Here is a 20,248-nt window from a genome sequence, read left to right on the forward strand (position 1 = left end):
CCAGATTTTTCTGCTTAAATCAGATTTGTGGCTAATTTAAGAGGGGACTGGCTGCCCTATCTCTGTCACAAATGTTAAGTTTTTCTAGGAAATAAATAAAGTGGAATGATTAATAATGATGAAAGGGATAGCTTCAGGCTTGCAGGCAGCAACTAACCATACTCCTCTCTCTGGTGCCATTTGGACAAGGTTATGTCAGGGTTCAATACTGTGTCAGAAATCCTATTCTACATTTGTTTGAGGAACTTCTCTCTGCATTTGTGCTTGTTGCCTAAAGGTGGACAAGAATCGTTCACATAGAAACATATCCAGTGAGACTTTTCCTGGAAACACCAGAAGGCTGAGCCATGAGCAGTCATGCAGGTGCCATTCACCTAGGCAGGGATTCAAGGCCTTGGGTAAGACATAAAGGCCTGTTTGTGGCCAAAATCTAGTGCAAGTGAGCTAATGTAAGTCTACAGTGCAGGAAATGAAAACTCATCTTCAAGTCATAACTGATCACTGCAGTCTCCTTAACACGGAGTTTTTTAAGATGTCGGTTTCACAGAAGGAAGGAAGGATAAAACCTGACAAGATTACTGTGACTCTTTACCAGGGTAAGCTGTCATCTGAAATGTTTAGATGACTATCCCCTGGAGTCAGCTTGGTTTTCCTAAGCAATTTAATGAATGTTCCAAGAGCTGCTCCAAGTCAAGTTACAGGCTCTCTATGAGGTTTATCTCACCTCAGTAGTGAAGAAACCTGTCAGCAGTTGTCATATTCTCCCGTTCAGGACCATGCGGATATAGAATGGAAATTTGCTCGAACAAAGCTTTGGATGAGTTATTTCGAAGAAGGAGGTACTCTACCAACACCCTTCAATGTCATCCCGAGCCCCAAGTCTCTCTGGTACCTAATCAAATGGATCTGGACACACTTGTGCAAGAAAAAGATGAGAAGAAAGCCTGAAAGTTTTGGAACAATAGGGGTAAGAACACAGCATGTTAGTATTACCTTTTTTTTTTTAATTGTGTATTTGAATTTATTTAGATTGCTTGTTGGATATTTTTGCATTTTTAGCCTTTTTGTTTTTCCTGGTTGCATTTTGGTGACCATTTATTGCACAGCTGCCATGTCTGAGCCCCACTGGACATGGACGTCTCCTGGATCCACCACTGAAACTTGGGGAACTAGCTTGTTGGCCCTGATTTCTAGCTCATTTCAGAATTGCAACATCAGGTTATTGGTGGCATTCCTTATTCATTGTCTACTTCTCTCTCTTGGGATTGGAAGGGAAGATGGCTGTTCCAGTCATCTAGGCTCCTACACACAGTGTTTAATGTTTGGCAAAAATTTCCCAACTAAATGATTAAACAGGTATTACAATTTGAAAATGTTGTACCATGTTCAAACATAGTGACTTCAGAATATGTTGAATTGCTCAACATTTTGCTTCTACTCCCAATCATTTTAAATACCACGAAGCTGTGTTTCTTAAAAATGTTAGGACCACTCAGAGCCATGCTCCTGTTATACTGTAAGATTAAACTTCCTTTGGATATTTCTTTCATGCTGGAAAGCAAGAGTTCAAGCGCTTCCATCAGAAGAGACAGCGACTTAGGTCTTTGTTCCAGCCAAAGCACTGACATGGGACAAATTATTCTTCATTTCCCTCTCACTTAATTTCCTACTTTTCAAAGTTCTCATAGTTATGTTTTGAGAATTCATATTCATAACATTCATTAGTCATTTTGAATGGCTCAGAGATACTGCTCTGGAAGTATTCTGCTATTTGAATCACCAAGTGATCCTAGTTACCTACTAAAATTTTTAAATTTGTTTTTAATTTTATTTAACATGGCTTTTGACTGCTAGCTGTCCTAAGTGATTCTTCTCACTCATTAACTTCGTTGCCTAGTAGGCATTGTTATCAGCATCAAACGGGGCTTTCTCTGCTGACAGTGGCATTGATTTTGCTGCCATGTCAGTAACATTTCTAATTTTAAAGAGAAATTGACTGGCAAGGGAGTATAGCAGAGAGGTGGTTAGGAGAAGTGGTTTTAAATTCTTATAAATTCTTACCCCATCAACTTGGAGGACTAAAGTTTGGGCATATATCTGATCTTAGAAACTGAAGTTAAATTATGATGAAAACTTAGCCTGCAATCCTCATACTAATTGATAGACTTTACCACTAACTTTAGAAAGAATGTAATTATTTTACTCCAGATGTTTGATTTACTCCAGATGTTTTAAACCTAAAAAATAGGTTTAAATTATTTAAAACTGGGTGTAAAATAAATTTAATGACTTAGGTTTAATAAGCAGTTATTGCACACATTCCACATGCCAGCCCGGAAATGGGTGATGGGAGGAGGTAGAAAGGCATGCTTTCATCCTTGAGGGCATCATTTCTCATGTGGGAGATACAAATATGAGACCATATTACTATAGTACATGATATATAATATATTTAGCATTATAATATTGGTACATGCAAGATGCTGTGACAACAGTGTAAGAAATAATTAATATCTTCCATAAGATAAGCAGAAAAAGATTTCAGAGAAGCCAAACTCTGGTTACTGTCTTTCACATTAAGATACACTTGTCCTTTTTCACATCTTATTTTTAAATTCATAAGAAATTTATTTAATCAATCCCTGAAAAGATATTAATGATTAATACAGTTCTATGCTATTTCTCATAGGAGTATTTTGATTTTTTTATTTAAAAATTTTATTTATTTATTCATGAGAGACACACAGAGACAGACACATAGGCAATGGGGAAGCAGGCTCCCTGTGGGGAACCTTATGAGAGACTAGATCCGGGGACCCCAGGATCACACCCTGAGCCAAAGACAGATGCTCAAACACCGAGCCACCCAGGTGTCCCAGGAGTATTTTTATTTCTTTTTGTTTTGTTTGTATTTCATTGTGGTTTTGATTTGTATTTCCCTGATGGCAAGTGATGCGGAGCATTTTCTCATGGGCTTGTTGGCCATGTCTATGTCTTCCTCTGTGAGATTTCTGTTCATGTCTTTTGCCCATTTCATGATTGGATTGTTTGTTTCTTGGGTGTTGAGTTTAATAAGTTCTTTATAGATCTTGGGTACTAGCCCTTTATCTGATACGTCATTTACAACTATCTTCTCCCATTCTGTAGGTTGTCTTTTAGTTTTCTTAACTGTTTCTTTTGCTGTGCAGAAGCTTTTTATCTTGATGAAGTCCCAATAATTCATTTTTTCCTTTGTTTCTCTTGCCTTCATGGATGTATCTTGCAAGAAGTTGCTGTGGCCAAGTTCAAAAAGGGTGTTGCCTGTGTTCTCCTCTAGGATTTTGATGGATTCTGTCTCACATTTAGATCTTTCATCCATTTTGATTTCAAAAGAGTTTCTGGCTCCAAAATAAAGATAACACACAAAGAAATTTGTCCTTAATAGTTTAATTTTAGTGAATAGCAGAGAGAATCTTGGGTTTTAAGATGCCACGAAACTTGTAACACGATATGGGGCCCTGCTCTAATATTTTAAGAGATCCATCTGTGCTGCCACCAAAATAATAGAAAACCCCTCAAAGAATTTAACTTCCAAATCCCCCGTCAGGCCCCCCAGAATCCTCCCACTGTTGACACATTGTTAGGAATATGTTACCAACATTTCTTAGATGCAAAGAAGGGCTTAACATTCATTTGGGATTTCCTATTAAAGCAGTGATTCACGCCTTTCAGAGAGAGAGGGTAAATGGCTTAAGCTAAAAAGCTTTCTTTTCTGTACATTACTGGTCCCCAGAAAACCACATTTCTTTTTATGTCTCTATCTCTAAATTTGAATATTTTGATCCAAGCCTATGCACAGAAAGAGGATTCACAATTAACTGTGTGACCTCAAACCATTCCTTTCTCCTTAGCTACGTATATCATACTAACCTTTGGTAATGGATATTTTTATGCTTTGGGAATTTATGACAAACTAAATAAACACTGTGAGTCTTCTCTGTCTTCTCTACCTTCGTCCCACTCTCAGTCCTCCCTTTTCATCAAGGTAAGGCTTTGAGCGAACACCAGCCTAATCAAACTCAATACTACAAATTTACTGTTTGTCTAGATTGCATTTCCAGGATAGGGAGGACATAGTATTTTGGTTTGCATACTTATATTTGAGTTTTAGACATGTAGATTTTAGAAGGAAATAAATAATAGGTATTACTTATAAAGAAAAATATGAGATAAAGGAAAAGGATATTCAGAAGGTTGGGTAATATTAATAGAAGAGTTAAATGAAAAAATAATGCCAAAAAGTAATTGATTCTGCTGTGAACTTATTTTAATTTGGTTAATCCTCTTGACAGTTCATTAGTGGAGACAAATGAAGACAAGGAGATATACACATTGTCATTAATTAAAAGGTGACTTTGAAGTACCAGTGACAATCACTCTGTATAACCAAGGTATGGCTTAGAATATCGCATTACACTTCAAAGGGACCATAGAAATCATTTAGCTCAACCGCTTCCTCTCAAAGAGAACTTATTTACCATGCCCAGTGTCCCTTGGTGACAGCTGGGGGAAAACCGGGTCTTTTGTTTCCCAAATCAATGTGCTTTCTGTCACCCTCCGTCTTGATTCCCTGAAAAATCTAATAATGATGCAAAGATGCCTTCCATGTTGAAAACGTATGTATCTTTACATTTTTCTCCATAGCTCTTGCAGATCCTATCATTGTTTTCAGCTCCCTCTCAGATTCTTGTATCTCAAAACCTTCCTTTCACAGGCTGGCTTACCTTCTGTTTGCATCTCAACTGGTTTATATTTAGGCCACATTTTGAAGCAGAATTTTGATGCTAAACTGAAGATAGAGTTTATGCACTCTGAGGCATTTTCTCTAACCTTCCCGACTTGTGATTCACTTGTTACCCAGCAGCTGCCCAAATGTCACACTGGTGCTCCTTCCCTTCTCATGCCCAGGCAGATCCTGCAACCAGTACTCTTCAGGGTGGCTGCACTGGCCACTTTGCCCAGCATTGGTGATTTTATCTTGCTATTTATGGCTTCTGGGCAATACTGATACAGCTAGCCCTGAAAACTCATTAATTTTTTTTAACTTTGGACTTCCTTTACCGGTGATTGGGAGATCCAGATAAATTAACCTTTCATTTGGAATGCTTTAAAGGGGGAAACATAAATGAAGTAGAAATACTTTATTGAACAAAACCTTCATTGTAGAAAACAAACCCATTGTTGAGAAATGTCTTGTCTCTGGGAAATTATGAAAATCCCACCAAATAGGCAGCCTATTAAGAGGTCAATAAAATAAAAAACATGTAGCTTTTGGTTTTAATATTATTACTTGTCCAGTTTTTAGCTTAACCCCATTTTATCAGCAAACTCTCCTCTCCATATTAAAACACTGGTTTAAAATCTTTAAAAAAAAAAAAAAAAAAAAAGGGCAGCCCCGGTGGTGCAGCGGTTTAGCGCCGCCTGCAGCCCAGGGTGTGATCCTGGAGACCCTGGATCAAGTCCCACATCAGGCTCTCTGCATGGAGCCTGCTTCTCCCTCTGCCTGTGTCTCTGCCTCTCTCTCTCTCTGTGTCTCTATGAATAAATAAATAAAATATTTAAAAAAAAAATAAAACACTGGTTTGTAGTGTTTTAATTTTAATTCTAGTGCATGTTAGAATTATCGGGAATCTCTATTTTAACAAACATTTCCTTGTAACTCTAATTAGAAACTCCTGTTGAATAAAGCACTGTTATCTAGCACAGCTTTTTAAATGCAAACAAAATCGACATTTGTACTTACTGTTCAAGAGGTCCAGATCATTTAATTAAAATAAAAAGATGTTGATGCCAAAGTATTTAATTAATATGAAGCATTTCAATGCCATAAACCAGGTTTCTAAGATGGAATGCTTAATAGGTCAATATGCTGAACTAAAAAATGTGAAGTCTTTTGACAAAACTATAAGAAATGATTTTAACTCCCTTAGACTGATGTTTTCTACTTTCTGGTTTTCTCTGGAGCACAACATAGTGAGGAAAATATGAAACACCATGTCTGTTAGGGCCATGTAGCATCAATTAGCTCTGGGAACTACAGATGGAATACTCTTGCCTTACCAGTTGCACAGACATACATTCAGTTAAGTCACTGCAAGAGAATTAGAAACAGTGAACGGATTAGCACCAGCTATCATCACTAAAGGAAAAGTGCCAATAGTACATGCTCTTCACACTGTATTTTTAGTGATAATTTATCAAAATATATTGTTGCTTAATCTTCATGACTTTCAGTAGTCCTAACAACAAATCTTACAGATGTGATAGTATTCATCCATGAGTACCCTCTGAATCCCTAATTTACTGCTATAAAATTTGCTTCCAGGACCTCTTGATGAAGTTTACTTTCCGAGGTAGGAATGTGGAAGAATGAATTATTTGATATTCTTGGTGTTTCAAGAGTGAAACCCTGAATATTTGGTTTGACAAGATGACATTCAAGGATTTTGTGTTGTTGCTTTTTAGATGCTTGGAAAGGATGCTTATAGAGAGCAGTATGTAGCTCCATCTATAAATGAGCCAAACTGCAATTATTAAAAGGAGTTCACATCTTGGAATGTCCCCTTGCCTTTTTACTCACTTTTAAAAGGAGAAGAACACAGCAAGCTGCATCCCTTAAAGAATTCACCAAGCAAAGCAAAGGATAAAGGGCATAATTCATGGGCTCAATATCAGTGATAGACCAAAACTAGAGGGGAAGTGAGAAAGCTGGGCACTGACGATTGACTGCAGGGAACCGGCTATGTGAGGTGAGCCTGACATTCCACATGGTGGACCTGCAGACAACCAGAGATAGAATGAGGAAATGTCACAGCTGATTCCCCAGAGCCCTTTCTTTCAGAGCTGCAAAACCCTTCCTGCTCTAAAGCAACCTGACACTTCTGAGGAAATGCAGAGTTCCCTCATGGCAGCAGAGGTTCCTTTAGTCTTTTCCTTGATCATTGGTTCTGTGATCCAATACTGCCCTATCTTGTCCCAGCTAATCAAGAGGAACCTGCAAAAGGTGAGGCTGGCCAGTGTGGCACACAGGTGTGCCTTGGGCACCCACGTGGAAAACCACCCTGCTAAGGAACATTCTGCACACGGTGCTAGGTTTCTGACATAATTTGCAAAGAAAACTGCTAACTTAAAATGCATATTTTTTCCAAAATATTAAATTATTTTTATGAACACAGATTGGTCCATTCTGTTCCCAGTGATTTCCAGCAATAATTACAAGATGTAATACCCTCCCCTATGAAAGGAAATTCTTTTGACGGTCAATTGATCTTTACCCAGCAAAAAGATAGCAAGCATACTAGGGATTGTTGATGGTAATTCTACTGTATAATGCTTAATAATGTCACTAATTGGGCAGCTCAGGTGACTCAGCAGGTTGGCGCCGCCTTCAGCCCGGGGCGTGACCCTGGAGACCCGGGATGCAGTCCCGCGTTGGGCTCCCTGCATGGAGCCTGCTTCTCCCTCTGCCTGTCTTTGCCTCTCTCTCTCTCTCTCTCTCTCTGCCTTTCATGAATAAATAAATAAAATCTTAAAAAAAAAAATACCATGGAGAGTTGGAACAAATCATCTTGAGATTTGTGTAGAATCAGAAAAGACCCCAAATAGCCAGGGGAATATTAAAGAAAACCAGAGCTGGGGGCATCACAATGTCAGATTTCAGGTTGTACTACAAAGCTGTGATCATCAAGACAGTGTGGTACCGGCACAAAAACAGACACATAGATCGATTGAACAGAATAGAAAACCCAGAAATGGGCCCTCAACTCTATGGTCAACTAATATTTGACAACGCAGGAAAGACTATCCACTGGAAAAAGGACAGTTTCTTCAATAAATGATGTTGGGAAAATTGGACAGCCACATGCAGAAGAATGAAACTAGACCATTTTCTTACACCAGACACAAAGATACACTCAAAATGGATAAAAGATCTAAATATGAGACAAGAATCCATCAAAATCCTAGAGGAGAACACAGGCAACACCCTTTTTGAACTTGGCCACAGCAACTTCTTGCAAGATACATCCATGAAGGCAAGAGAAACAAAAGCAAAAATGAATTACTGGGACTTCATCAAGATAAAAAGCTTCTGCACAGCAAAAGAAACAGTCAAGAAAACTAAAAGACAACCTACAGAATGGGAGAAGATATTTGCAAATGACATATCAGATAAAGAAAGGGCTGGTACCCAAGATCTATAAAGAACTTATTAAACTCAACACCCAAGAAACAAACAATCCAATCATGAAATGGGCAAAGGACATGAACAGAAACCTCACAGAAGAAGACATCGACATGGCCAACAAGCACAGGAGAAAATGCTCCGCATCACTTGCCATCAGGGAAATACAAATCAAAACGACAAGGAGATACCACCTCACACCAGTGAGAATGGGGAAATTAACAAGACAGGAAACAACAAATGTTGGAGAGGATGCGGAGAAAGGGGAACCCTCCTGCACTGTTGGCGGGAATGTGAACTGGTGCAGCCACTCTGGAAAACTGTGTGGAGGTTCCTCAAAGAGTTAAAAATAGACCTGCCCTACGACCCAGCAATTGCACTGCTGGGGATTTACCCCAAAGATACAGATGCAGTGAAACACCGGCACACCTGCACCCCAGTGTTTCTAGCAGCAGTGTCCACAATAGCCAAACTGTGGAAGGAGCCTCGGTGTCCATCGAAAGATGAATGGATAAAGAAGATGTGGTCTATGTATACAATGGAATATTCCTCAGCCATTAGAAATGACAAATACCCACCATTTGCTTCAACGTGGATGGAACTGGAGGGTATTATGCTGAGTGAAGTTAAGTCAGTCGGAGAAGGACAAACACTATATGGTCTCATTCATTTGGGGAATATAAAAAATAGTGAAAGGGAATAAAGGGAAAGCAGAGAAAATGAGTGAAAATATCAGAGAGGTGACAGAGCATGAGAGACTCCTAACTCTGGGAAGTGAACAAGGGGTTGTGGAAAGGGAGGTGGGCAGGGGATTGGGGTGACTGTGTGATGGGCACTGAAGGGGGCACTTGAGGGAATGAGCACTGGGTATATGCTATATGTTGGCAAATTAAACTCCAATAAAAAAAATAAAAATAAATTGGCCAAAAAGTGGAACGCTGACGACACCAAATGCTAGTAAGGATATGAAGCAATAGGAACTCTCATCTGTTGCTAATGGGAATACATAAGGGTAAGTTACTCTGGAAGACAGTTTGACAGTTTTTTGCAAAACTAAATATATTCTTACCATACAATCTAGCAATCGCACTCCTTGGCATTTACACAAAGGAGTTGAAAACATATGTCCATACAAATCTTGCACAAGGATGTTTATAGCAACTTTATTCATAATTGCCCAAACTTGGAAGCAGCTAAGATGTCCCTCAGTAGGTGAATGGATAAGTTATGGTACATCCAGACATTTGAGTATTGTTTACTCAGTGATAAAAAGAAATGAGCTATCAGGGCATGCAAAGACCTAGAGAAACCTAGTCTCCATATTACCAAGTTAAAGCAGGCAATCTGAAAAGACTATGTACTATATGATTCCAGCTGTATAATTCCAACTATAATATAATATATTCTGAGGAAGAGGCCAAATTATGGAGACAGTAAAAAGATTAGTGATAGGCAGAGATTGAGGTGGTGGGGGCAGGGAAAGGAGAGATAAATAGGCAAGGAAGAAGATTTTTAGGGTAATTAAAATACTCTATAGGAGACCATAATGATGGATACATGTCTTTATACTTTTGTCCAAACCCATGGGGTATACAATATGTAAACAGTAATGTAAACTATGAATTTTGGGTGATTATGATGTATCAATGTAGGTTAATCAATTGTAACAGTGTACCACTTGGGTTAGGGATGTTGATAATAGGAGAAGCGATGCGTGTGTGAGTAGGGGACTATATGGGAAATCTCTGTACCTTCCACTCAGTTTTGCTCTGAACCTTAAATTGCTCTAAAAAAATGAGCCTTAATAAAACAAAAATGCCTACAGAATTTGCACGACATCTATCCATATTTAGTAAAACCATCCCCTCACCCTATTACTTAAATACAAATTTACTTTCACACCTCTACTGTCTAGGTCAAAAACATTCAAATCTTTTGCTAAATAAATGCTGTCCTCAAGCATGAAATGCCAAGCAAATCACACAAAGAGAGACAAGTACATCTTCTTTGACTTCTCTGGGGTAATCCTGATATGTGTCAAATTATCCACAAGTTTTATGAGTGAAGAATATTTTTTAGAACCTGTGTTAAATCATGTTATTAATTGCAAAGGGCAAAAAGAAAAAAGAAAAAGGAAAGAGGACGTTAACTAGCTAGTTAACATTAGTGATAGATGTCTTAAATCTCTTATCTCATTTAATCTTCAAAATCATCGGTCTTTGCCTTGCAAAAAAGAAAAATGGGAATGGGAGAGGACCTCCAGATAATTCCTTATTTAGGCTCAGCCCCCTTCAAACCCAGGTGACCCCTAAGTACATATTCTTAAAGTGACACCCCAACACCTCTCAGAAAGTATGAAAGTAGACATGTGGGCATGTAGTAATGGTCGATGGGAATCAGTTCTATGGTGCTGAAAATGAGAAATCACATAGACATGAGAGATACCTGAGCTGCATAATTTAGTGGCCATCATTTGGTGAATTTATTATTCATTTTTGTTTTCAATACTCAGAAGATGGTTAGCTTCATCTGTTATTTTCCTAGGATATTGAAGTTCAGTTGGCTGATAGAATCTCACAAGACTAAAGATAGTTGCGTAGTATTACCATGTGGGTGTGGAAGAGCAGTGGTTGGCAAAAACAATGAACTATATTAACTCTGATTAAATCTGGGCTATAGGATAGCTCCTGAAAGTTATCATAGGGAATTTAAACTGTGTTCTCTCTTTCTGTCAGACTATTTTGCTTCTTAAAAAATTTTTCCCCAGAAAAATCAATCTCAAGATTAGTTTTTAAAGTGTAATCTTTGGTCTTTTTTATATTCGTATTAAAATTTCTAAATTTGTTTATGAATAGGTTCTGCTGAAGAAAAGACAGTCTGTGCTCTTTTCAGTACTAAGATGCATCATGAGAGTTTTCACTTATTACTCAATAATTTTCTGATTCTGTTATTCTTAGCTTTAATTTTGCATTAAGGAAGTTTAAAGTTAAATCTTGACTTCAGATTGCTCTCTTCTCACTACTTTTTATTGGCTTTTTTTGCCCAAAATAGAATAGCAAAATGCTGTAGAAGCCCAAAGTAATCAAACTTGAGTTGACTAAATTCTACACTAAATTCAAAGTTTCTATCTACTTAAATCATGCAATATGGGTCTCCTGTACAATATTTGTAGTGAAAGTGTTAAAGAATTTGGTACACAGCTTGCTTTAGTATTTGTGTCCACTTGAAGTAAATTTAAAGAGATCTGGAAGGCTTGTTTCATTACAGAGTGTTTTTTGTTTTGTTTTTTTTTTTAATTCAGCTGAGCTATGTCTCAATAGGAGTCATATACCTCCATCTTGTGGCTCAGTCGTAAAATTCCCATGCTATCTATATTTTTTCCAAGATATCCTGATTTTGTAGTAAGTTTCAAATTCCCAGTCTTTTAGTGAATAGCATAATTACATTGAAAATGTGTTTAAGATTCAGGTAAAAATGAATGGTATTTAAATAATTAATGGCTTTTAGGAAGTTAAGCATTATCTCAACTGTTCCTAAAAGTCACTAATAATCATGCAACACAAATCTATTCTCTTGGCCAGTGAAAAAGCCTTTCTTCCTATTCCCTAAAGTGAAAAAAGAGTTTCTTTTGCATTATTTTTTTCCTAATTTCATTTCACAGTGATGCATTCACAACTCTTTTTGGAATTCCATTTTATTGGACTAGGTATTTAGTAAGGAACAAGATCAAAAGGTTTATTTAAACCCTGGATATGTTATTGCTTTGCTTTCTCACAATCTACTAAATTCATTCCTTTATTAGAGAAATATTTTTATTTTAGATTAATCTGGTCAGTTTTCTTTCTTAAGAATCAATACTGACATTTATTCAACATGCACAAAATGGGGATTATGATAGTTCTTTCTTTAGAATACTCATGAAATCTGCAATTATATATTTTAGTGTCGTTTATTATTTAACTCAATTTATTGTGGACTTTTCTTTTAATCGTTAATCATCCTCTCCCTGCATTCTGCATTCCAGAATCACTACTTTGTGCTAACTCTGGCTGTACTCTCAAATGATCTTTTCAAAAGGACAGCTGAGACTTATGTTTATTTTTTAAAATGATGAATTTATGAGCCCTGTGTTTGAATAGAATCTTATTATTTGTCAAATCCAGCCATCTAATGAAAGAGGCAATCCCTCTTATTGTACATCTGATTGAACTTAGTGTTGGGGAGGTTAGTGGTCTAGCACTGTTCCTGATTACATGTTGCATATCATGGCTAAATTCTCAATCTTGCTAGGCTGATACTCATGAAGACCTTCATATTGTTATAATGTGAACTTCTTACTGTATTGAATTTTTGTTTTTATTCCTTTTTTTTTTTAATTTGATATGTCTCATCCGTGTCTCAGAATTATTTCAAGTGATTTGGGGTACATGTTAATTAGGATTTTCTAATTCTCTGTCACCTTCTATTAAAAGAACAAGTTCCCATCATTGTTCATTGTCTCTATGTTAATTGCCTCAGAGATTATAGCCTTGCACTTTGTTGTTTTGGTTCATTCATTCTTTTGAGTCATGTTGTCGTGCCCCAGATCGCGAATCCGAGAAACCCCCGAGGAGCCGCCCCGATGCAAACACACGGGCCTGGGTCCAGGTGCGCCCGACGCAGGGAGCAGGGACCTGGCCCCCGAGGCTAAGAGGCGCCGCAGCTCTACGGGGCCCGGGGCCCGCGGGACTGTCCATGGGCGGAAAGTTGCCCGGTCCCGTGGGCCCGCACGCAGGGGCCCCGCGTGGCCCCTTACCCCGCAGCAGCCCCGGATCCGCGCGGGTTCGGGGCACAAGGCGGGGCTGCGTGGCTGCGGGCCGGGGCCGGGGCCGGGGCCGGGGCCGGGAGGGGTGCCCGGCGGCTCGACGGGGTGGGCAGCGCCGTGGGCAGTAAGCAGGGCCTGTGGGGTCGCGGGGGGGCGGGGCGGGGCCGCACCGAAGGGAGCCGGTCCTGCTGCTCGGCCAGGCCTGGGACTTCGGTTCAACGTCCTGGGTCCCACAATGTGACGCACTCTAGCTATTGTTCATTGTCTAGTAAAATTTTCACTTTGGAGAAGTGAAGAAAAATATATTCTCCATTAAAAGAACAATGAATTATTTTCCAAAATGGTAACATATCACTCTGAGAAGTAAATGCCTCTTCCCTTTTCAGAGGCGGGCTGCTGATAATTTGAGGAGACATCACCAATATCAAGTAAGATATTCTATTGTATCTTGAAATTTGCATTAAAATGAAGTCCAGTCTCCTCTTCAGAACTGACTCAAAAGAAAAATCATATTTATGCATTGAATATCCATTGTGTTTTGACGTGTCTCAGGAGGTCATGAGGAACCTGGTGAAGCGATACGTTGCTGCAATGATCAGAGATGCCAAAACTGAAGAAGGTTTGACAGAAGAGAACTTTAAGGTAATCATTTTCATCCTCATCACCAAGAGGAGGGTTCTGCAGAGCATAACACCAGACACAGCACATTTAAAATCAGAACTGGAAACTCAGCCATGTGTTCCAGCAAGCCCATGTGTCTTCTCCTCCTCATCCTCCTCCTCCTCCTCCTTCTCCTTCTTCTTTCATCTTCTTCTTCTTCTTCTTCTTCTTCTTCTTCTTCTTCTTCTTCTTCTTCTTCGATTTATTTATTTTAGAGAGAAAAAGTGAGGGAGGGAAAGCAGAGAGAGAGAGAGAGAGAGAAAATCTCAAGGTAGACTCCCCACCAAGCACAGAGCCCGACATAGGGCTGGATCCCACAACCCTGAGATTATGACCTGAGGAGCCAAAATTAAGAGCCAGATGCTTAACTGACTGAGCCACCCAAGCACTCCTTCTTACTTTTAAATTCAAGGCTATTTACGTGGTTATTTTTTAAGTGGTGAAATTTCTTCTCAAAATAGATTGTAAGAATTTTTAACCTTCAGTATGGAGGGGACTTACAGTTGGATGCAGAGAAAATCCTAATGCCAAGTGGCATTTGGACTTGCTGATCCTAGTAACATCCTAATGAGCTTTAGTTTTTGAAATTTCAGTCTTATATTTGAACCTGAAACATTTAGTAACTAAGATGCTAAAAACAATAACAAAAGCCCTCTTTATGCCCTGCACAGCTTTGGTAGCAGAAATTAGGTAGCAGAAAGGTTTGCCCTTAATTATAGCTTACAAACTTAGCCTTTTTCCCTGAGTTTTAATTTTATCAGAAGAGGTAGGTGGAATACCTGTAATATATACGCTTGCATCATGTGTATAAAATACCTTTGCTATTTTGCCTGAGTTCTTAAAGGTTTTGGAAGAATGAGCAAAGTCAATACTATCTTACAGGCAAAAACAAATGAGTAAAAGAAACCCTGCAGAAGATTCTTTAATAGTGAAAAGCAGCAGATCTGACAAGAGAATAAAGATAAGCAGCTGGTGAGGCAAGAAGGTAGATGAATTGCAAAATGGAAAGCACAGATTGAAAGTTGTCCAGCATTCCAAATGTTCTTTGCAACCACAACATCCAAGTTTTGTAGTTAAATGATCCATGGTGCTTTGGGAGATAGGCTGGAGGCAGAAGGCCCCCAGGAAAGCCATCATTAGATTAGGACTGAGAATTCAGTTGTCCAAGAAGATAAAAGTAAAGGATGAATCTATGAAAGGTTGTCTGATCTAAAGCAATTTGCAAGATTTAGTAACTGACCCAGATGCTGAAATAAATTCAACTCCAAGGTAGTAAACAATAGAAGGTAATTGCTAACTCTTGGAAGGCTAGACTCCGCTTTAATTATTTTATTTTAGATAGCTCTCTGAACAGCAGAATGTGCTAATATTAAAAATCTCCTAAAAATGCATCCCCGAGAGAATGAGAGGTGACTTGAAAGTAGATGAAAATTTTGGAGAAGAAGGATTTGAAACTGTAGTCCCACAGAAATCCAGTATACTCTTGTTTCTTTTTGCATCAACCTGAGGAAGTCTCCTTGTTACTACTGAGCTCCAACAGGGAAATAGGAGGGTGTCAAAATGATTCATGTGCCAGAGAGAGAACCGAAGCACAGTGGAATCCTAGCTCTTAAAAATGAGTGAAAACTGGGACATCTAGGTGGCTCAGTGGTTGATTGTCTGCCTTCGGCTCAGGTGGTGATCCTGGGGTCCTGGGATAGAGTCCCCCATCAGGCTTCCCATAGGGAGCCTGCTTCTCCTTCTGCTTATGTCTTTGTCTGTCATGAATAAATAAATAAAATCTTCTAAAAAATGAGTGAAAACCCATTAGAGCCATATATGAAATGTGCTCATGATGTTTCCTGATGTGTATCTGTTTAGTCATTTTACATTTGTGTATGTGAATTAAAATCACTTTTAATTATTTTTATTTTATTATTTTTTATCCTTTTACTTTATTGGAGTTCAGTTTGCCAACATACAGCATATCACCTGGTGCTTATCCTGTCAAGTGCCCACATCAGTGCCCATCACCCAGTAACCCCAACCCCCCCACCCACCTCCTTTTCCACTACCCCTTGTGTGTTTCCCAGAGTTAGGAGTCTCTCATGATTTGTCACCCTCACTGATATTTTCACTCATTTTTTTCTCCTTTCCCCTTTATTTCCTTTCACTATTATTTATATTCCCCAAATGAATGAGACCATATAATGTTTGTCCTTCTCCGGCTGACTTACTTCACTCAGCATAGTACTCTACAGTTCCATCCACATTGAAGCAAATGGTAGGTATTTGTCATTTCTAATGGCTAATATTCCATTTTACATTTCCACTTAGGAACTAAAGCAAGACATTTCCAGTTTCCGCTTTGAAGTCCTGGGTTTACTACGAGGAAGCAAATTCTCGACGGTACAGTCAGCTCAGGCTTCGAAGGAGCCCTCCAATTCCGCCGACTCCGATGAAAAGAGTGATAATGAAGGTAGTAGCAAGGACAAGAGAAAGAACTTCAGCCTGTTTGATTTAACCACTCTGATTCACCCCCGATCAGCAGCAATTGCCTCCGAAAGACACAACATCAGCAATGGCTCTGCCCTGGTGGTGCAAGAGCCCCCCAGGGAGAAGCAGAGAAAAGTGAATTTTGTGACCGATATAAAAAATTTTGGGTTGTTTCATAGACGATCAAAACAAAACGCTGCTGAGCAAAATGCAAACCAAATCTTTTCTGTTTCAGAAGAAGTTACTCGTCAACAGGCCGAAAGACCACTGGAGAGAAATATTCAACTGGAATCCCGAGGATTGGCTTCACGGGGTGACTTGAACATCCCTGGTCTCAGTGAACAATGTATATTAGTGGACCATCGAGAAAGGAATACGGACTGCCTGGGTTTACAGGTGGGCAAGAGAGTGTGTTCCTTCAAGTCAGAGAAGGTGGTGGTGGAGGACACTGTTCCCATAATACCAAAGGAGAAGCATGCAAAGGAAGAGGACTCTAGTATAGACTATGATGTGAACCTCACAGACACAGTCACCCATGAAGATTATGTGACCACAAGACTGTGATACTTGAAGGCAGAAGCATGGGTTATATGTATACATATTTGCCATAGTGCTCTGGGTAGGGGGAGATGTTTGAAGAAAACTAGCAAACGCTAACTTCCACTTTATAGCATTTATCAACTGTGGCATATTAACGTGTAACATGTTTAAATAAGGCAAAGGCTATCAAAAACCCTGGTTTTGTAGCCAGCTTTTGCTTTCACAATTTGTTTTACCATTTTTTGTTGTTGTTGTTGATAAATAAACCTTGTATTCTTGTACAGTTGCAATAATCCACAGGAAGTTTTTAGCTCTCTTTTTCAACTAAAACAAATGCAACTTATTTCATGTGGTAGTGGACTCCTATCATAGATACTTTTATGTGCAAAAAAATGATGGAGCTGAGATATTAGAGCTTTTCATAATTTTTTAAGCTCTCTAGAGATGGTTCCTCATCAAGGGCTTTTCGGTAGCCCTACAGTTTGGCTTTAATACACAATATTCCCAAATTATTTCTTCACATATAAAATAATTACAAATTAAAGCAAGCAAGCCTTCTTCTCATGGAGTCATGATCAAACTCCCTCTCAAAATGAAAGTCAAATGCACTTGGAGTTTTAGGTTGCCCAGTTTTTCCTTTCAGTAAGTAAAATAAATGTCTGTCTTAATAAATATTGATGATTGATTATTTTTAATGAGATTTGGTCATGACAAAAGTTTTATTTAAGTTTTTTTTAATGACCTTTTTTACGTTCAAATGCTGGTCAGGACAAATACCAGGCTTGGTGAATAACAGAATTTCAAAATGTGGCAAACGTTCTCAGCACTAGAAAAGAATAACAATGAATTAGGATAGTTAATGCACCTCCAATGAAGCCAGATGATTGCATTCTCATAATATCCAGATGAAAATAAATTCATCCTAAAGCCTAAATCTAAGCAAAGTTATTTTCAATCAGTGTGACATTGTTGCCAATTCAAAATAAGTACAAACACCTAATAGTTTCCTCATCTTCTGCCCAGTGACTGGTACATATTTTATTTATTTATTTATTTATTTTTATTTATGATAGTCACAGAGAGAGAGAGAGAGAGGCAGAGACATAGGCAGAGGGAGAAGCAGGCTCCATGCACCAGGACCCCGACGTGGGATTCGATCCCGGGTCTGCAGGATCGCGCCCTGGGCCAAAGGCAGGCGCTAAACCGCTGCGCCACCCAGGGATCCCTGGTACATATTTCTTTAAAATTAAAATCACCCCAAATCATTATTAATTTTAGCAGCAGCTGTAGATATAAAGCTTTCCCTTAAGGGATAACATTCTTAATTATTGTTTCTTCTGTTGTTTTCAATGTAATCTAGCTTATATTACACTTACTCACTGAACCACTAAAAAGAAAATGTTTTTACCTGATATAAAAGGGCACTGGCAACTTCATAAAGTTTACATTATGTAGCTTGTGTCTATTTAAGCCACCATGGAAATAGAAGTTCCTTCACCACATGCAATTAGCATTTATTTCAAATTGATAGAAAGATGCTGAGTTCATTTTACATGAGAAATTACCTCCATGGACTAGACAAATTGCACATGATTTAGCATTGACCCAAAACTGCATAGTATTACAAAACCCAGTTTCTGATTATGATATATTGAAAATAAGGAATAATAGCAGTAACAGTGCCAGCCACTGTTCTCTGTGCAATGCAAGTATTAACACGTATGTAACTACTCACAACAATCCTCTGAAGAAACTACTGTTCTTATTCCCACTTTTTAGACAAAACAGAAGTAAGAACTGATTAGGTGAAGGTTCACAGCTAATGAATGGATCTCTGATGGATCCTCCAGGGCCATGCCGTAACTACTATATGTGTGTGCTGCCTCTCAGAAAACATCAACAAGACCAAGCAAAAACTGTGCACATATAAAGGCTACTATTGCTGCTTTTGAAATGGTATATTTTGAGAGAAAATGAATTTAGTAAACTCCATAAATCTGTGTTCCCTCCTTTATAGCAAGAGAGTACAGAAAATTAAAGACATATGTAATTCTTTAGACTCAATCAAATTATAGAAATTAGATTTATATAATCTAATTATAGATTAGATTTGGCCTGGTAGGTTTGAAGACGCACAATAGGGCTAGTGCATATTCCCACTACATCAAGTGCACCTTAATCTCAAGTATGTTAGGACTCACAATAAGCCCTGGGCAGTGTGAAATACCCAAATGATTCTAAGTCAGACATACAGTAGTAAGGGAACATAGACTTATTCTCGACATTTGGGGTATTTTCCAATGATTCCATTTTGCTGCTTCTGTTATTAATCTTTTCCAAAGTAAAAATCATATACATCACCATTATACATGCTTTACCAAGATTTAATTTCAAATGTCCTCTGTTCTTTAAAATAACACCACCAACAATAAAAGAAACAATAAAAAAATGTTCCCAACAGTTTTTTTATATCAAAGGTTAGGATGCTGGTATTTTCCAGGTAAACATGATGATAACAGAGGGATTTACTTGGAGCCAATAACACTGTGCTTCCCATGTTCTGAAAATGATGGTTTTTAACAACCTTCAGATGTCACTGACAGATGCATTTATGAGTTTAAACAAAATATTGGGTATTGTTCGTACAATATGTTCTAGGATTGAACATTATTCTTTTTTTTGGATTGAGCATTATTCTAAATATGTAGTGACATTAAGTAGCATTAATGAAGATGAACAGTAGGGAAAGAATAAAACATAAAACAGGATTGCAAATAGAAGGATGGTATTTTTTGAGGTCTTTAAATGAGTAATTTGGGGTTTCCTTTCATTTCCATTCATATTTATATGAAAATAAATTCCTAAACACCAAAGAGAGGTTGGAAATCACACCTTCATTTGTATAAATAATGTTTCTTATGTTTCATGTCCTTCCGACCTTGCTCACTTTTACTTATTTATTTATTGCCAGGGTTAGGTGGAAGAATGTCTATAAAATTCAGCTTAACTTTAACAAAACTAGGTTATATTCACAGTACTTGATCTATTTTGGAAAACCCATTTACAAGAAAAAATGTTATGAAGATTACCTCACCATTTGTGATAGAGGTATTCCTGAATTCTGTGTAAATAATTCTGTATTAACTTCAGTAGGGAAACTGACTATGTAAAAAAAAGAAAAAAAGAAAAAAATGGTAGTGAATTATTTTGTAAAATGATTAATTATTTTTCAATGTGATAATCATTCTCAAAATGTAACTGTTTCTTAAGTTGGATATTTGTATATCAAATTTTCTTAAAGTAGATATTTTACTTATTGGCTGACAATTAAAATACTTCAAAAGCATACCCACTTTCTTGCCTTGACCTGGATAGCAACTTGATATATTTTAGTAGTGGAACACACAAATCCAAACAATGAAATATCTTGGATAACTATTGAAGCGTAAAGAAAGAAATTTATCATTTTATTCTCAAAGAAGCAGTCAATTTTCCAACCAGTGTAGAAGGAATATGGGTAACCAATGATATAAAAATGCACTCCTCTA

At 38.0% G+C, this 20,248-nt stretch overlaps 1 protein-coding gene across 2 annotated transcripts in view; it reads left to right on the forward strand.

Annotated features, from left to right (window-relative positions):
• TRPC4 (transient receptor potential cation channel subfamily C member 4) overlaps positions 1–20,046 on the forward strand; it is a 208,621-nt gene extending 188,575 nt beyond the window's left edge. The window contains exons 8-11 of one of the 2 annotated variants that reach the window (XM_077867972.1): positions 773–982; positions 13,412–13,453; positions 13,578–13,667; positions 16,002–20,046. In XM_077867972.1, coding sequence (XP_077724098.1) covers positions 773–982; positions 13,412–13,453; positions 13,578–13,667; positions 16,002–16,724 — 1,065 coding nt within the window. In that variant the 3' untranslated portion in view covers positions 16,725–20,046. The remainder of the gene's footprint in view (positions 1–772; positions 983–13,411; positions 13,454–13,577; positions 13,668–16,001) is intronic. The other variant, XM_077867973.1, reaches the window with a different exon arrangement.
• Positions 20,047–20,248: the final 202 nt, after the last annotated feature.

Source organism: Canis aureus, chromosome 24, assembly GCF_053574225.1.
Source record: "Canis aureus isolate CA01 chromosome 24, VMU_Caureus_v.1.0, whole genome shotgun sequence".
Taxonomy (NCBI): Eukaryota; Metazoa; Chordata; class Mammalia; order Carnivora; family Canidae; genus Canis; species Canis aureus.